Source organism: Hirundo rustica, chromosome 3, assembly GCF_015227805.2.
Source record: "Hirundo rustica isolate bHirRus1 chromosome 3, bHirRus1.pri.v3, whole genome shotgun sequence".
In the NCBI taxonomy this organism is placed as follows: Eukaryota; Metazoa; Chordata; class Aves; order Passeriformes; family Hirundinidae; genus Hirundo; species Hirundo rustica.
The window spans coordinates 65,143,555-65,156,060 of NC_053452.1; the positions used below are offsets into that span (position 1 = coordinate 65,143,555).

Sequence of the window (12,506 nt, forward strand, 5' to 3'; positions counted from 1 at the left end):
AGCTTTGGTTTCCAGCTTATCTGAAAGCATGTTTAAACTGTAGGTATTCAGACTTGTAGTGAAAAACCGAAGTCTAGCTGTGTTACTCACTTTACACTGAAAAATGGGACTATCTTTTCTATAGCTTAGAGAGGGATTAGATCAAGCTGGAGTGAAGAATGGACTAAAAGACTAAATTTGTTTTTTTTCCTGGAGGCGAGGAAGTGGGAGGGAAAATGAATGCAATGAATGCAAGGGAGAAAGAATGGAACAGCTATTTTTCCTCCTCCTTGTATGCTTCTCCTGTATGCTTTTATTATGATGAGATATTTAAAATATACAGACACAATGTAAACTGAGGCAGAAAATACCAGAAGGGTAGAACATGAATAGAAGATTCTTAAATCACCAGTTTGTGGATGTTTCTCACTGTTTCTTATATTAGTATTGCCAAGAAGGCATACATTATCTTGAAAATAAAATACATTATTTCTTAAAATCATAATTATATCACAGTAAATTCTGTTTCTCATCAAGGAATGCTGGTTTTGAAATTTATGTTCTTCCTTGCATTGAAAACTTGAGGATTTTTATTGAATTAAGGAGCTTAGTTCTCTTGATTCATGCTGTAATTTATGTAACTCAGCAGTCTTCTTTCTGATGCTTTCCTATTGTGTAACTCTTCAGTCTTACTCAAACTAGCCTGTTACTCTATTTAATGTTTATCACAGACAGTGTTAAAAGCTTTTGATGGGCATTTCCAGTTATTTCCACTAAAAAACTGCAGCATTTACCCTTTGTACAAAAGACTTCTTTCCACATTAAAATCCCTTATTATGGTATAGAACTTAATTTAGACAAATTGTCTTGACACGTGCAAGAGAAGTAGACTGAATTTGTTGAATAAAAACAAAGTTTACCTTACAAAATGCTATTTCTTCACTTTGGTAGTCAAATAAAAACTGAAGTAGAATCAACATAATCTTCACTTCAAAAATCAACAAGTTATTACAGGAAAGTCGACTGTGTCATCTTACTACTTTTAAAATTATTTTCTGTCATTTTTCAATTTTAAAACACCTGAAGTTTATGAAATATCTTACCATTTATAGTGTAGCAAAACCAAGGGACTATGGTGGATTTTTTCCAAGCAGTAGTTTGAATTTTTTAATGGCTGGACTGGTAATCTGTATCCTTTTCTTTTACATGTCTCCTGGAGCTTAAAGACTGATGGAGAAAGTAATTCTTCTTCTTCTTGGCAGATTCTGATGAAATTCTGAGACAGAATTTATAAAGATGATAATAAAAGGGGAACAACAGATCCAGTATAATTGACTAGTTTATTAGAAGACTATTTTGTTGATTTTGTACATCACATTTATAAGGCAGTAAATTAATAACTATTCATGTCTATTTCAATGGTGTCATTTGCTTTTTATCCCATAAACATAAATCAAATAATTAATTTTAAATATGCAGTCTTTCATGCCAGTTATTTTCAAATAGAATTTAAATTATCAAACATAAAAACATGTATATATATTTATAGTTTATAACTATATATATATTAGAGTATGTAACTCTAATGACAGCCATACCAATATAGATAAATTTATATAATTTATAAATAAAATAAAAAGTGGCAGAATTAATCAGTAAGTTTGGTATAGGGATCCAGAGGCTGTTATTTCCATTATCTGTGACAGAAATGGAGTAAAGAGGTGTTACAATTTTTCCTTTTTTTCTTTTAAATGTCAATTTTTAGTTTGGGAGCCTCCAGTTGGAAAGCAAAAAAGTTTCTTTAGGAATTCTAATTAAAAAATGTAAAATGTACTAGCTTTAAAATTGTTTATACCCAAGGAAGAAGTAAAAAATAAGCTTTTCTGGAAAAAAAATGCTGTAGTGGAATAGTGTGTTCTGTGCCGAAGACTAGACTACAACTTGATCACTGTGGTTTTTTTTCTTTTGTATATAACAAGAGAATGAACAAGATGTGGAGTTTAAAGATGGTGTAAATAAACATTAAGGAGATGTTTGTTTATTTTCATTTTACAGACAAGTTTGCTTTCAGAAAGAGTACCTACTCCTGTATCTGATGCAGACTCCACTTCATCAATAAGTCAAGAATCAAAAGCCAGGTAACTTGGTACTTAATTTATGCACCTGTGTAAGTGTGAACATACACTGCTGCTTTAACTAAAATTGAAACGTCTTGTAACCCCATGTCTTTGTTGTAGTTTGATTCCAGCTGGCAACTATATACTGCACAGCCATTTGCATCCCAATGGCATGGGGAGGAGAATCAGGAAAAATAATAAAAAAAAGTGTTGAGATATGAACACTCTAATAATTGGAACAAAGCAAAATATAGTAATATTAATAATAGTAATACTACTAATGGTAATAATAACATTAATAGTAATGAAAAGGAGAGAGAGCGAGAAGTAACACACAGAAGAAACAAGTGACACACAACTCAATTGCTGATCACTTTCTGACCAATGCCCAGCTCGTTGTTTAACAGTGATTTTTGGCCAACTTCCTGGCCAGCTCCCTGCAGTTTATGTACTAAGCATGATTTCCCGTGCTACGGAATATCCCCTTGGCCAGTTTGGCTCGGCTCTCCTGGCTGTGCTCTCTCATGGTTTCTTGTGTACCTGCTCACTTGCAGAGCATGGAAATCTGGAAGGTTCTTGTCTTTCATAAACACTACTTGGCAGCAATTAAAATATCAGTGTGTTATCAATATTATTCTCATCCTAAATCCAAAAAGCACTTTACTGGCTACTTAGAAGAAAATGCACTCTATCCCAGCCACACCCAGGACAGTCTTTTTGCCAAAAGGACAGTGGGAGGTAGAGAGACTATCCTAGCATAGGTCTCAGTAGAGCTGCAAAATTCTTCCTGACCTTTGAGAACGAACTTTCTTGGCTTAGAGAGTGGTGTCTGATCTGTAAAATTGACCTATAGTTGATTCTTCCTGACTTAAAAATTTGGTTTGAGGAAAATGTGAATTAGAAAGCACAGAAGAGTATAGCTGTCTGTTTATCTTATGCCTTTGATGTGGTGCTAATTTAAAATCCTGTTACGCTGAATCATATTTACACCTTCAAACTATTATGTAGCAAGATTGGCAGCATTTTGGCTGAAAGCCTAACACCAAGTGAAAATTGTCCTTCCTTTTATACTGAAACTTAATGTCTATTTATACAAGTTTGTATTCATTAAGATGAGAAATACACAAGTATTTCAGAGTCTGAAAATTAAGGGCAGTGTTGATTTTTCATTAACTGCTCTTAGTATGTGAAGCTATTGTGTAAATATAGCACCTTTCTTCATAATTCTGTACCAGTTTCTTGCAGGAACCTTTAGCTCCTCAACTGTGAGTTCCTCATAGTGGTTTTGTGTTGCTGAGAAATTCTGTGCCTGTTTTGCCAACGTGTAACTGCCATGTTAAGACTGTATAGAGTCAGATTGTAAGTCATACATATGTTTAAGGATAGCATAGGTCTTTTGGGCTCCCCATTGCATCATCTCTCTCTTCTGTGTTCCTACCTAACCTTAGTTTTTGCCACACTGAATTTGAATGTTTACACAAAATGAAGTCTAGTATATTATCTTTTTTTTCCAAATGCTTTTTTTAATCTAACATAAGCTTATAAATTAAGCATAGGGTCCAGTGAGAAAAGTACTGTTGTTTTTCAAAGTTACAAATTGAACTTTTTTCTTTTTTCCCATCCTTATTTTATATATAGTGTTTAATTATTATTTTGTTACTTTTGCAGTTTGTTATGGGAAGAGACTTTGTTAGATGCCTTGCTAAATTTTTCCACCACACCCAAAGGACTATTCCTGCTTCACAGTACAGGTGCCATGAATGACTGTGTGAACTTTATGTTTAACAGTTTATCAAAAAAAATCCAGGTAAGCATTGCAGAGTCTTTATACTAGTTTACTTTTTTTGTGTAAAATTTGAAATGCTAGAAAAAATATTTTTTTCTTTTAAGTGCAGATTTTTTTTACACAATGTTGGTAGCCCATGTTGAAATCTAAATATGCTAGACAAAGCTTGAAATATAAACAAAAAATCAGATAATGTGCATTTTTAGGACAAAAAAAGTGATGCCAAAGGCATCCTACTGAATGTGTACAAAAACATTATAATAATAATGGTTTTATTTGCTCATATTGCATGTCTCAACCACAGTATTTTGTGTTTAAATTTTTATAAGATACTTGATAAAGATGTTTAGTTAGGGATCTGACCCTGATAAGTCTGTAGAGAGTAATATATGTAAACTGTTCAAGTCTAAACATAAAGTGGATTAAATTCTGTAAACAAATGTAAGAAAGATCAATATTTAAGAGATCATTTGAGAGCTTCATTCTTCTGAATAACTAACACTGCACTTTTATACTTATCAACAGACAAATGAATATGAAGACTTTGGTGACAGAATCATTGTTACCCAGATGGCAACAACACCAATGGCTGCAGTAGCTCTGCAGAATTCAGGTAAATTGAAGAATGATGTTATTATGAATAATTGCATGCTGTAGTCTTGCATTTTGGAAAAAGACAGTGAGAAAGATTTTGAAAAAAGATCAACTATGTAAAATAATTACACAGTATTAACAAAAACTCTAAATGTTTGTTACTTTCTTCTTGATGGAAATTACTTCTCTTCAGCTTACAAGTTATTCATTAATCTTGATGCAGCATTTTAGGTTTTGTTTTGTTTTTTTCTTCTGATGTTATACAAAATCTTTACTTCACTAGTTTGGATTTCCAGAAATTTCCTATATGTGTGTGAAGACATTTGTACTCTTTAAAAACATTTACAGGTGCTTCTTACTGATCTGCAGATCAGAATTAATAACTGTTGATTTCTGTAATTTGTATGTACATTTCCATGGTTAATGACTGCTCAAAGGGTGAGGAACTGCAAAGGCCCAAATGTCATTGGTGCAGTTACACATTAGTGAGATGTAAATGAGGCTGTACTGTGAGAAGAATTGGTCAATTCAAAATCCCTTCAGAATCAATCTCAGATAACTGTTACCATATCATCAACAGTCCAGGTAACCCTTATATTGAAACTAGAATCTCATCAATAAAATGAAGGTAATGTCTTAAGTTGCTGAGGAAGTCCTTGAAGTACAAAAGTTGCAAATCATCTCTCTCAGTATCTAGAAGTGGCAAATTCTGCCAGTCAAGGAAACTGTTTCATTTCTTAGTTAGTTACTATTTATGCCTCTGGGAATTTTCACGAAGCTGGGAGCCGATCTGCTGAGGAGTTACCCATCTGTCCTGTTGTAAGGTTTTCAGCCAAATTGCTTCCCATGGCCCTTTTATGCCCTTTGGTGTCAGAGACAAATGATATACCAATAATAAGCAGCATTGATTTTCAGCCCTTACATTTGAAGATTTCAGAGTTAGATGGCTCTTTCCTCTTCTATTTAAACATTTAACATTTTAAACTTTAAAAATTTGAATTCAGCTAGTACTGCTTCTCTTAAAGTTGGGGGGTTTTTAGTCCTTTTCACAGTGGTATGTTTTAATTTATTAATGAGTTATAGTGGATCTGTATTTTTAGAACCAAGAGACAATACTAGCTAAGCCTGTATCCGTTGCAGTTAACTTTTTAAAGAAGGTCAGAAGCTCATTTACATAGAAGCTATATAACTATAATCCTACTCTACTGCAATAGTCTTTGGAAACCATTGCTGCAGACTGTAGATAGAACATAAGCTGACTGCTTTTGAAAGGGAGTTTTGACTGGGGGATTGAGAATAGAAGGGACAGTAGCCCTAAGGCAATCTGTGTTGTGAAATTTCAGCCTTCAGTATAGAGAATTTTGCGAATCTTGGTTAGAATTGTGTAAATATTTCTAATATGAAACTCATGATTAGAACAAACATTTGTTTTAGGCTTTATAAAGGCACTTGTAACTGAATTATGGGCTCTTCTGGAGTGCGGAAAAGATGATTTGAGGATAACCCAACCCAAATCTATTCCAACTGACCCTATTGACCAAAGTTGTCAGAAGGTGAGAAATTAATTAATCTTATGTTTTTGTATGGAAAGAAACAGTGCTGTGGTTCAGATAGGATGACACATAACCTTTCTGTAAGTTTTTATTACAGCTATACCTGCCTCTTGGCGCATGTATAAAATTGGTATAATACATTAGTTAAATGATGACTGATAAAGGATTCTTGTGTTCCATGGCAGTTCACAATGCCAAGGATTAACTATGAAATAATAGATAGCAATCATGACAAAACTAAGTCTTAAATGTTGGCCATCAGTTTATGTCCAGATTACTGTAATAAAATCAGGAAGAGTGATGTGCTTTAGAGTATTCGTTGTCTCTAGATTTTAGAATTATGTGGTAATGAAATACTGTAATTTTTGAAATTGCTTGTACAATTTGATAGATAATAGATATTTCAGACACTACTGCCCTTTAGATTACATAGATGCCTACTAGGGTATGCAGTGTTTTTTTGGGTAGGTCTATTTATGTTAAGTTCAACCTGTAAAGGATAAGAACAAAGTTAATGTAAATAGAAAATAATTGCTAACACTTACTTGGTTGCACTTAACTGATTAATATTCCCTGTTGTCCCTCCTTTTATTCTTTCTTCTAGTCTTTTTTGTTTCTAGTAAACATACTCACTCACCCAGCTGTTTTTGAGCTCCTAAGTAAACGAGATATACCAAATAAACCCATGTACTCATTCCGTGAAGTACCCACAGATATAATTGTAAGTATTTTGAAAGAAAAATACTTCTGTGAAGACGTTTTTTCCTGAGAAAATGTTATTATTATAAAAGAATAAGTCTTTTTCTTATTGAAAGATTTTGATTTTTTCTGCATTTTGTACTATATACAGCATGAGGGCAGTATATGCACATATCACATCATATTAACCTAAAATTTCATTTTGAAATCTTAAAGGTTACTTTAACTTGTGTTAGAATTGTGTTTTTCCACAGGAAAAAAAAAGTAACATAAATATACACGTTCGGATGTGCATGCACTTATATACGGGAAATTGTTGGAAAATATGTATACTTGTATTTTATACATTGCCCTCTCACACTATGTGTGGATTAAAAAAAAAATAATAAATAAATAAAAGGAAAAAAAGAAAATAAAAGAAAAAATGAAAACACAAAAGTCCTGTACCTCAGGCTATTTTTTTAATAGGACACGAGATCCACACAAAGGAAAAAATCAGTAATTGGAAAGCTACTGATTAAGACATACTTCAGAAAAATAGCTTCACCATTTCTGTATTTAGTATTATTTTGTATTCAATCATTCTGCTGCAGTCAATTACAGCTTTTTTTCTCATCTACAAAGCACAGACAAGTAATTTGTGACCTTGTGTGGCAGTTAAAATCAGATTTTTTTTTCTAATGAGTTAGCGGTTTAAATTGCTGTTATGTTGAAGTTTTTGTTTAGCACAGGCTTTGGATTGTTTATCATAATAGTGTATGTTATGTTTGGAAGGGATTTTTAGTCCTTTTTTGCAATACTGTTTTGATGATTTCAGGAGGAGATTGCATGATAAATTTCATTTTTCCCATCTACTCAATGCTAGTGTGTTCACTGATAGCTTTGTTCAGTTATCAAGTTTTAAGGAATGGGGAGTGAGAAAGATAGATGTATGCTGAAGATGATAAGTATTTGAGAGCATTCAAATTGTGGTAGATCTCAAGAATGATTTTTGTAACTTTTGAAAGCCAGTGTTATTTTAGCTTTTGAGAAGCTTGAGTATTTTTATGAAATTTGCTAAGTTTCTAGAAATGCCAATACTGATACAATTCCCCAAGGAAATAAAGATGTTTCAGATGAGGCTTGTCTCACTTTACTGTGCAGCAGTGGGTTTGTAAGCCTAGCCATCCAAGATACATCTAGCTATGTAAAATAGGCCTCCAAGATTATGTAGTTAACAGAAAGGAAATAGCCACATGCTCTAACGTCAATTTAACATATAATGGCTGAGTCTAAGTACTCAGAAAACTTTTGAAGTTAAGAAGAGATATAGGTTTGTTATAACCATGTTTGTTGGCAATGATGCAGAAAGCGAAAGAGAAAAGATTTTTACCACATTTAACTACAGGAAGCAAAGTGAAAGCAACTTCTGTGACACTAGAAGATTTGATTGGAAGACCTAACTACTTTGTGTGCCTTATTTTTTCTCTATTTCTGAATTGTATCACATTGCCACAGAATGTGACTTGTTTATGCTAAATTATATTTGCTAATACACAGAATTTAATATTTTTTTGTATATCCTTTATTTCTTAAATACCCAGGATTTAAACATTTTTACCTCCTTTGTATTTTTATCTGACTACCTGTATCATTGACTGAACAGATTATCAGTTGAGCTTTTACAATTTTTAACTGTGGACTAATCAGGTTTTTATTTGTGCCCTTAGAAAAAATTTTCTTCATACACGAAGATTTCTCTTTACTGTGTTTGGCATGTAAAATTATTTTAGAAAATAGAGCGTGTAACTGAGGGTTCTTCTGCCTGCCTCCAGTCTTTGAGGGTTTCTGCAGTATATATATTCAGGGGAATCTAGTTGGGAAGGTACCCTCTAGATCTGTAGGTTTGAAAGACATTAGAACAGGTGATTTTCTTTAGTGATTCTGGAGAATTTTAAATGCTTTGTCGTAGATATTCGAAGTGGATGACATCTCTCCTGTAATATTTAAGCTATGCTCTGTAGCTGAGCAGTGCAGATCTATCCACATGTTTTTTGGATGTAATCCTGTGTTAGATCTTGTTAATTATTTTCCTTCCTAAAATCCCAAATCAGAGCTTAGTCTCCTTTCTCAGTAGTTCTCTTACTGTGCCTGCTCTTTGTACTCTTTTGCAGCTCCTAGCTTTGATTTATAAATGAGAGGGGGAGGTTGACGCCAGAGAAATATCCCTTAGCATTTAACTCTTTGTATGTTCAAATATCTCAAAAAATCTTAAATCCCAAACAAATCAATTGCTTGCATTATCAATTTTATGAACAGCCTTGAGGTCCAAGTTGAGTTTTTAATTGGGAATTTTATTGTGAATATACTGTGTGGAAAAAGCTGTCTCCCTCACTGCCCCAAAAATCTGAAAGGAAAAATATGCTGTCACTGTATTTTAAATAAGATACATTCTATGAAGACAGTGTACTTTGAAAAATTCTAGACTTTTTTCCTACTATTGTGAGTTTTACTCATGACTTACTTTTCTTCTGTTGAAAAATTGTTGATTTCATTAAAGTATGGGTCTTAACTTTCCTTTCATATCATATTCAAATAACTCATTGATCTAATAAGGTGAATAATAACTCCCTCTGCTGTCTCTGAAACTGGACTTCTAAAATGTGGAGAAAATAAAATTTCTATTTAATCAACTTTAAATAAAGCTCATAAGGATATTGTAATCTATTTCTTCTGACCATAGCACAGCAGTCTGTCTCTGACATGTAACATCACTGCATGTTTTTGTTCATTCCTTTTTTTTTTTTTAATGAAATCATTTCTTCAGAAGTGGTTTGCATATGCAGTGAGCCATAGGGGAATGTAATTAGGTTGGCTTTGTGGCTGAAATGGGAAGCAGCCACAAGTCATTGTCTGTTACATGAGATGCTCCAAGATGAAAGGTGTAGACATCAACATCTGAGCCAAGCTTTGGTAAACTGAGACTAAATAGATGTCTCTTGAAGCATGTAGTACTAACCAGTGTGAGAAAGGGTATACTAAAGGAGTTGCTGTTCTCATCATTAAAATAGAGATGTACAGACTTCAAACATAAAAAAAAAAATTAACTTTTTTTTGGTGGTTTAACACTAAAGAACTAGGAGAATTGATATGCAAGGATCTTTTTGTAAGTTTATATTTTAATTTTTTTTTTTCCTAACCTTTTACATGGTTAGGTTTTTTTTTTTGTCTTTATTTTTGCCGTTGACTTTTGTGTGGAAAACACCTTCTGTTACAGAAATAATTTCAGTGTGTTTTAATAATAGCTTTCATTCAATAATAAATATCCCTGTGAACCTATGATGTGCATAAATTATAAAAGCATACTTTTTTTTTTTTACATTTCTTTTGACAGGACATAATTGACAGGCTTATAATTTTGAACTCAGAGGCTAAAATTCATTCCTTATTCAATTATGAGCAATCCCATATATTTGGTCTGAGGTAAGATGCATGTTTTTTATTCTCTGGTCACATTAACTAAATAGGATATAATATGCTTGGATGTGTTGCTTCTGACAAGATAACATTGTTTGGGTTTTATTATGTATGAAGGTGAAATTCCCCCCTTTTTTACATAAGAAGATTAAATAAAAAATGGCCTACAAAATGAGAACAGTGATGAATCTAATCTTATTATCTGTAAAAGGATATATTGTAATATGAGAAGCAGTGATAGAAATTGCATGTTATTTTGCCTACTCGACTATAAAAAATAAGTTGTACATCCACTGTACACCAAAATATTAAAATTATTTTTACTATGTTTATGTCAGTTTGGTTTATGCAATCTCCCTGTACTTAAAATTGTTTTTGAAGTATTTGTTTATTTATCGCCTGTTTCGCAAAAACTTAGTTTGAGCAGTGTAGCATTTGATTCCATATATTTCTAGAACCTGAAGGTACATTTAAAGGATACTCACACTGTTATGCTCATGTATTATAACATTCAGTGCTTTATAATTTTAACATAGAAATTAATTTCTGCATTTTTATTCTTTTTTCCAACGATGAATATATAAATCCTTTAATTCACACTTTTGTTAGGAACTTGTTTTAGACAGTTGAAATAAAAATCTGTTGGATTGTACTTCATAATGTGGGAAAACTTTGATAGCCTTGCTTGAGCAAGATATAGCCCAACTGATTAAGTCTTGAAACATTAGCTTTATTACATTAAACATAAGTCTTGAAACATTAGCCATATTTGTACTTTGATATCACAGTGAAATTATTTTATACTATATATGAATAACCATAAGATACAGTGTAATTTGTTGGTAAGGATAAGCATAGAGGAGATGACCAATGGCAGAGATTGGAGTTGGAAGATAAATGATTTTGACATAGAAATCAGAAGTTATAAATGCTGCTTTGGAGGAAATCATTAGTTTATATAGGAATGAGAAGTCATAAGGTGAAATTTGAAAAATAAAATACTGTTCTTCATTTAGGATTATACTGACTCCGTAGAAAACTTGTCAGAACTTCCATTGATTTAATTAGGATCAAGAGAAAAGGAGATGTTTTACAGTTTAAAATAAAGGGCGATTGGGCACTGGAACAGGCTCCCCAGGGAAGTGGTCAAAGCGCCAAGCCTAACAAGAGTTCAAAAAAGCATTTTGGCAACACTCTCTGGCATGTGGTGTGATTCTTGCAGTGCAGGGCCAGGAGTTGGACTAGATCCTGATGGATCCCTTCTAACTCAGGATTTACAGTATTAAGCCTTACTTAAAGTATTAAGACTTGCGAGTAACCATGGCCTATATTACCTAACAGGAAAGGTATACAGTTCATTTTAAAGTTCTGTGATCTTTCCTGTGAATGCTACTGACTGCAGGCATCCATGTTCTGTAAAATGAACCTTGCCTTGTGTAGTTGGTTTGCTCCTTGACCAAATTCCATCCAGACTTCTAAGTTCAGCAGGACTTAGATCAAATAATATTAGACACCTAATAGATGAAAAATTAAGTTAGAGCAAAAGATCTGTATTTCTCTTTGCTGTTATGTAGAAATTAAATATTTAGGTGTTTGTGATAATTGCAGCATTGGAAAACAGTATGATTTTGTGAAGCATTTTTCTAGAAACATTGCTGCTAGACTTAATACCAATAGTCCAGCCAAACCCACATTCTTTTAATTGTTTGCAGATCTATGCAGCCATACACTATATTTATATATGTGGCCCACCCGGAGCTGAGTGCTGAAATCACCTATTTAAATGACTGGTTATAATGTAAGGTCCTGCTTTTGTTGTTCAAAACAGTCACACATTTACTTACTTGATTGTTAAACAACTTCTGCAATTTAGAACTGCGTTTTTCTTTAGGTGTGTACTGAATTTCAGCGTCTTAAATTATTATTAGCTATGTGGTTGTATCTAAAAGTACAAAAGTATTTCCACAGTCTGTTTGATCCAAATGCACAGGTGTATATATTTATGTTTGCAGCATTATTATTGCATTTTCTGGTAGATGGTTTTCTTCATTTTGAATAGATATGAATTCTGAATTATAATTTTGAAGGACAGTCTGGTAGGGGCTCTGCTGTCAACTTCCCTTTTCAAGCTTAACTGCTCTATAAAGCGGTGTGCATGCAGTAGAAATCAAAGGGAAAACATAGGGAAGCTAGATAGGGTGTGCATAGCCAATGTCTTAGTGTTTAAAGAATACTCCCTATGGTGGATTCATATAGGTTAGAGTTTGTGTGGTCAAGGGTCAAATACTCAGTTCCACCACAAGCTGTAGCTAATTTCAAATC

General features: G+C 33.0%; 1 protein-coding gene across 6 annotated transcripts in view; it reads left to right on the plus strand.

Annotated features, from left to right (window-relative positions):
* The window catches only part of TBC1D32 (TBC1 domain family member 32), a 74,251-nt gene that overhangs the window by 18,710 nt on the left and 43,035 nt on the right, over positions 1–12,506 (plus strand). For all 6 annotated transcript variants that reach the window (XM_040060311.2, XM_040060309.1, XM_040060313.1 and 3 more), the window contains 6 exons: positions 2,035–2,117; positions 3,765–3,903; positions 4,408–4,495; positions 5,911–6,029; positions 6,634–6,750; positions 10,102–10,190. In XM_040060311.2, coding sequence (XP_039916245.1) covers positions 2,035–2,117; positions 3,765–3,903; positions 4,408–4,495; positions 5,911–6,029; positions 6,634–6,750; positions 10,102–10,190 — 635 coding nt within the window. The remainder of the gene's footprint in view (positions 1–2,034; positions 2,118–3,764; positions 3,904–4,407; positions 4,496–5,910; positions 6,030–6,633; positions 6,751–10,101; positions 10,191–12,506) is intronic.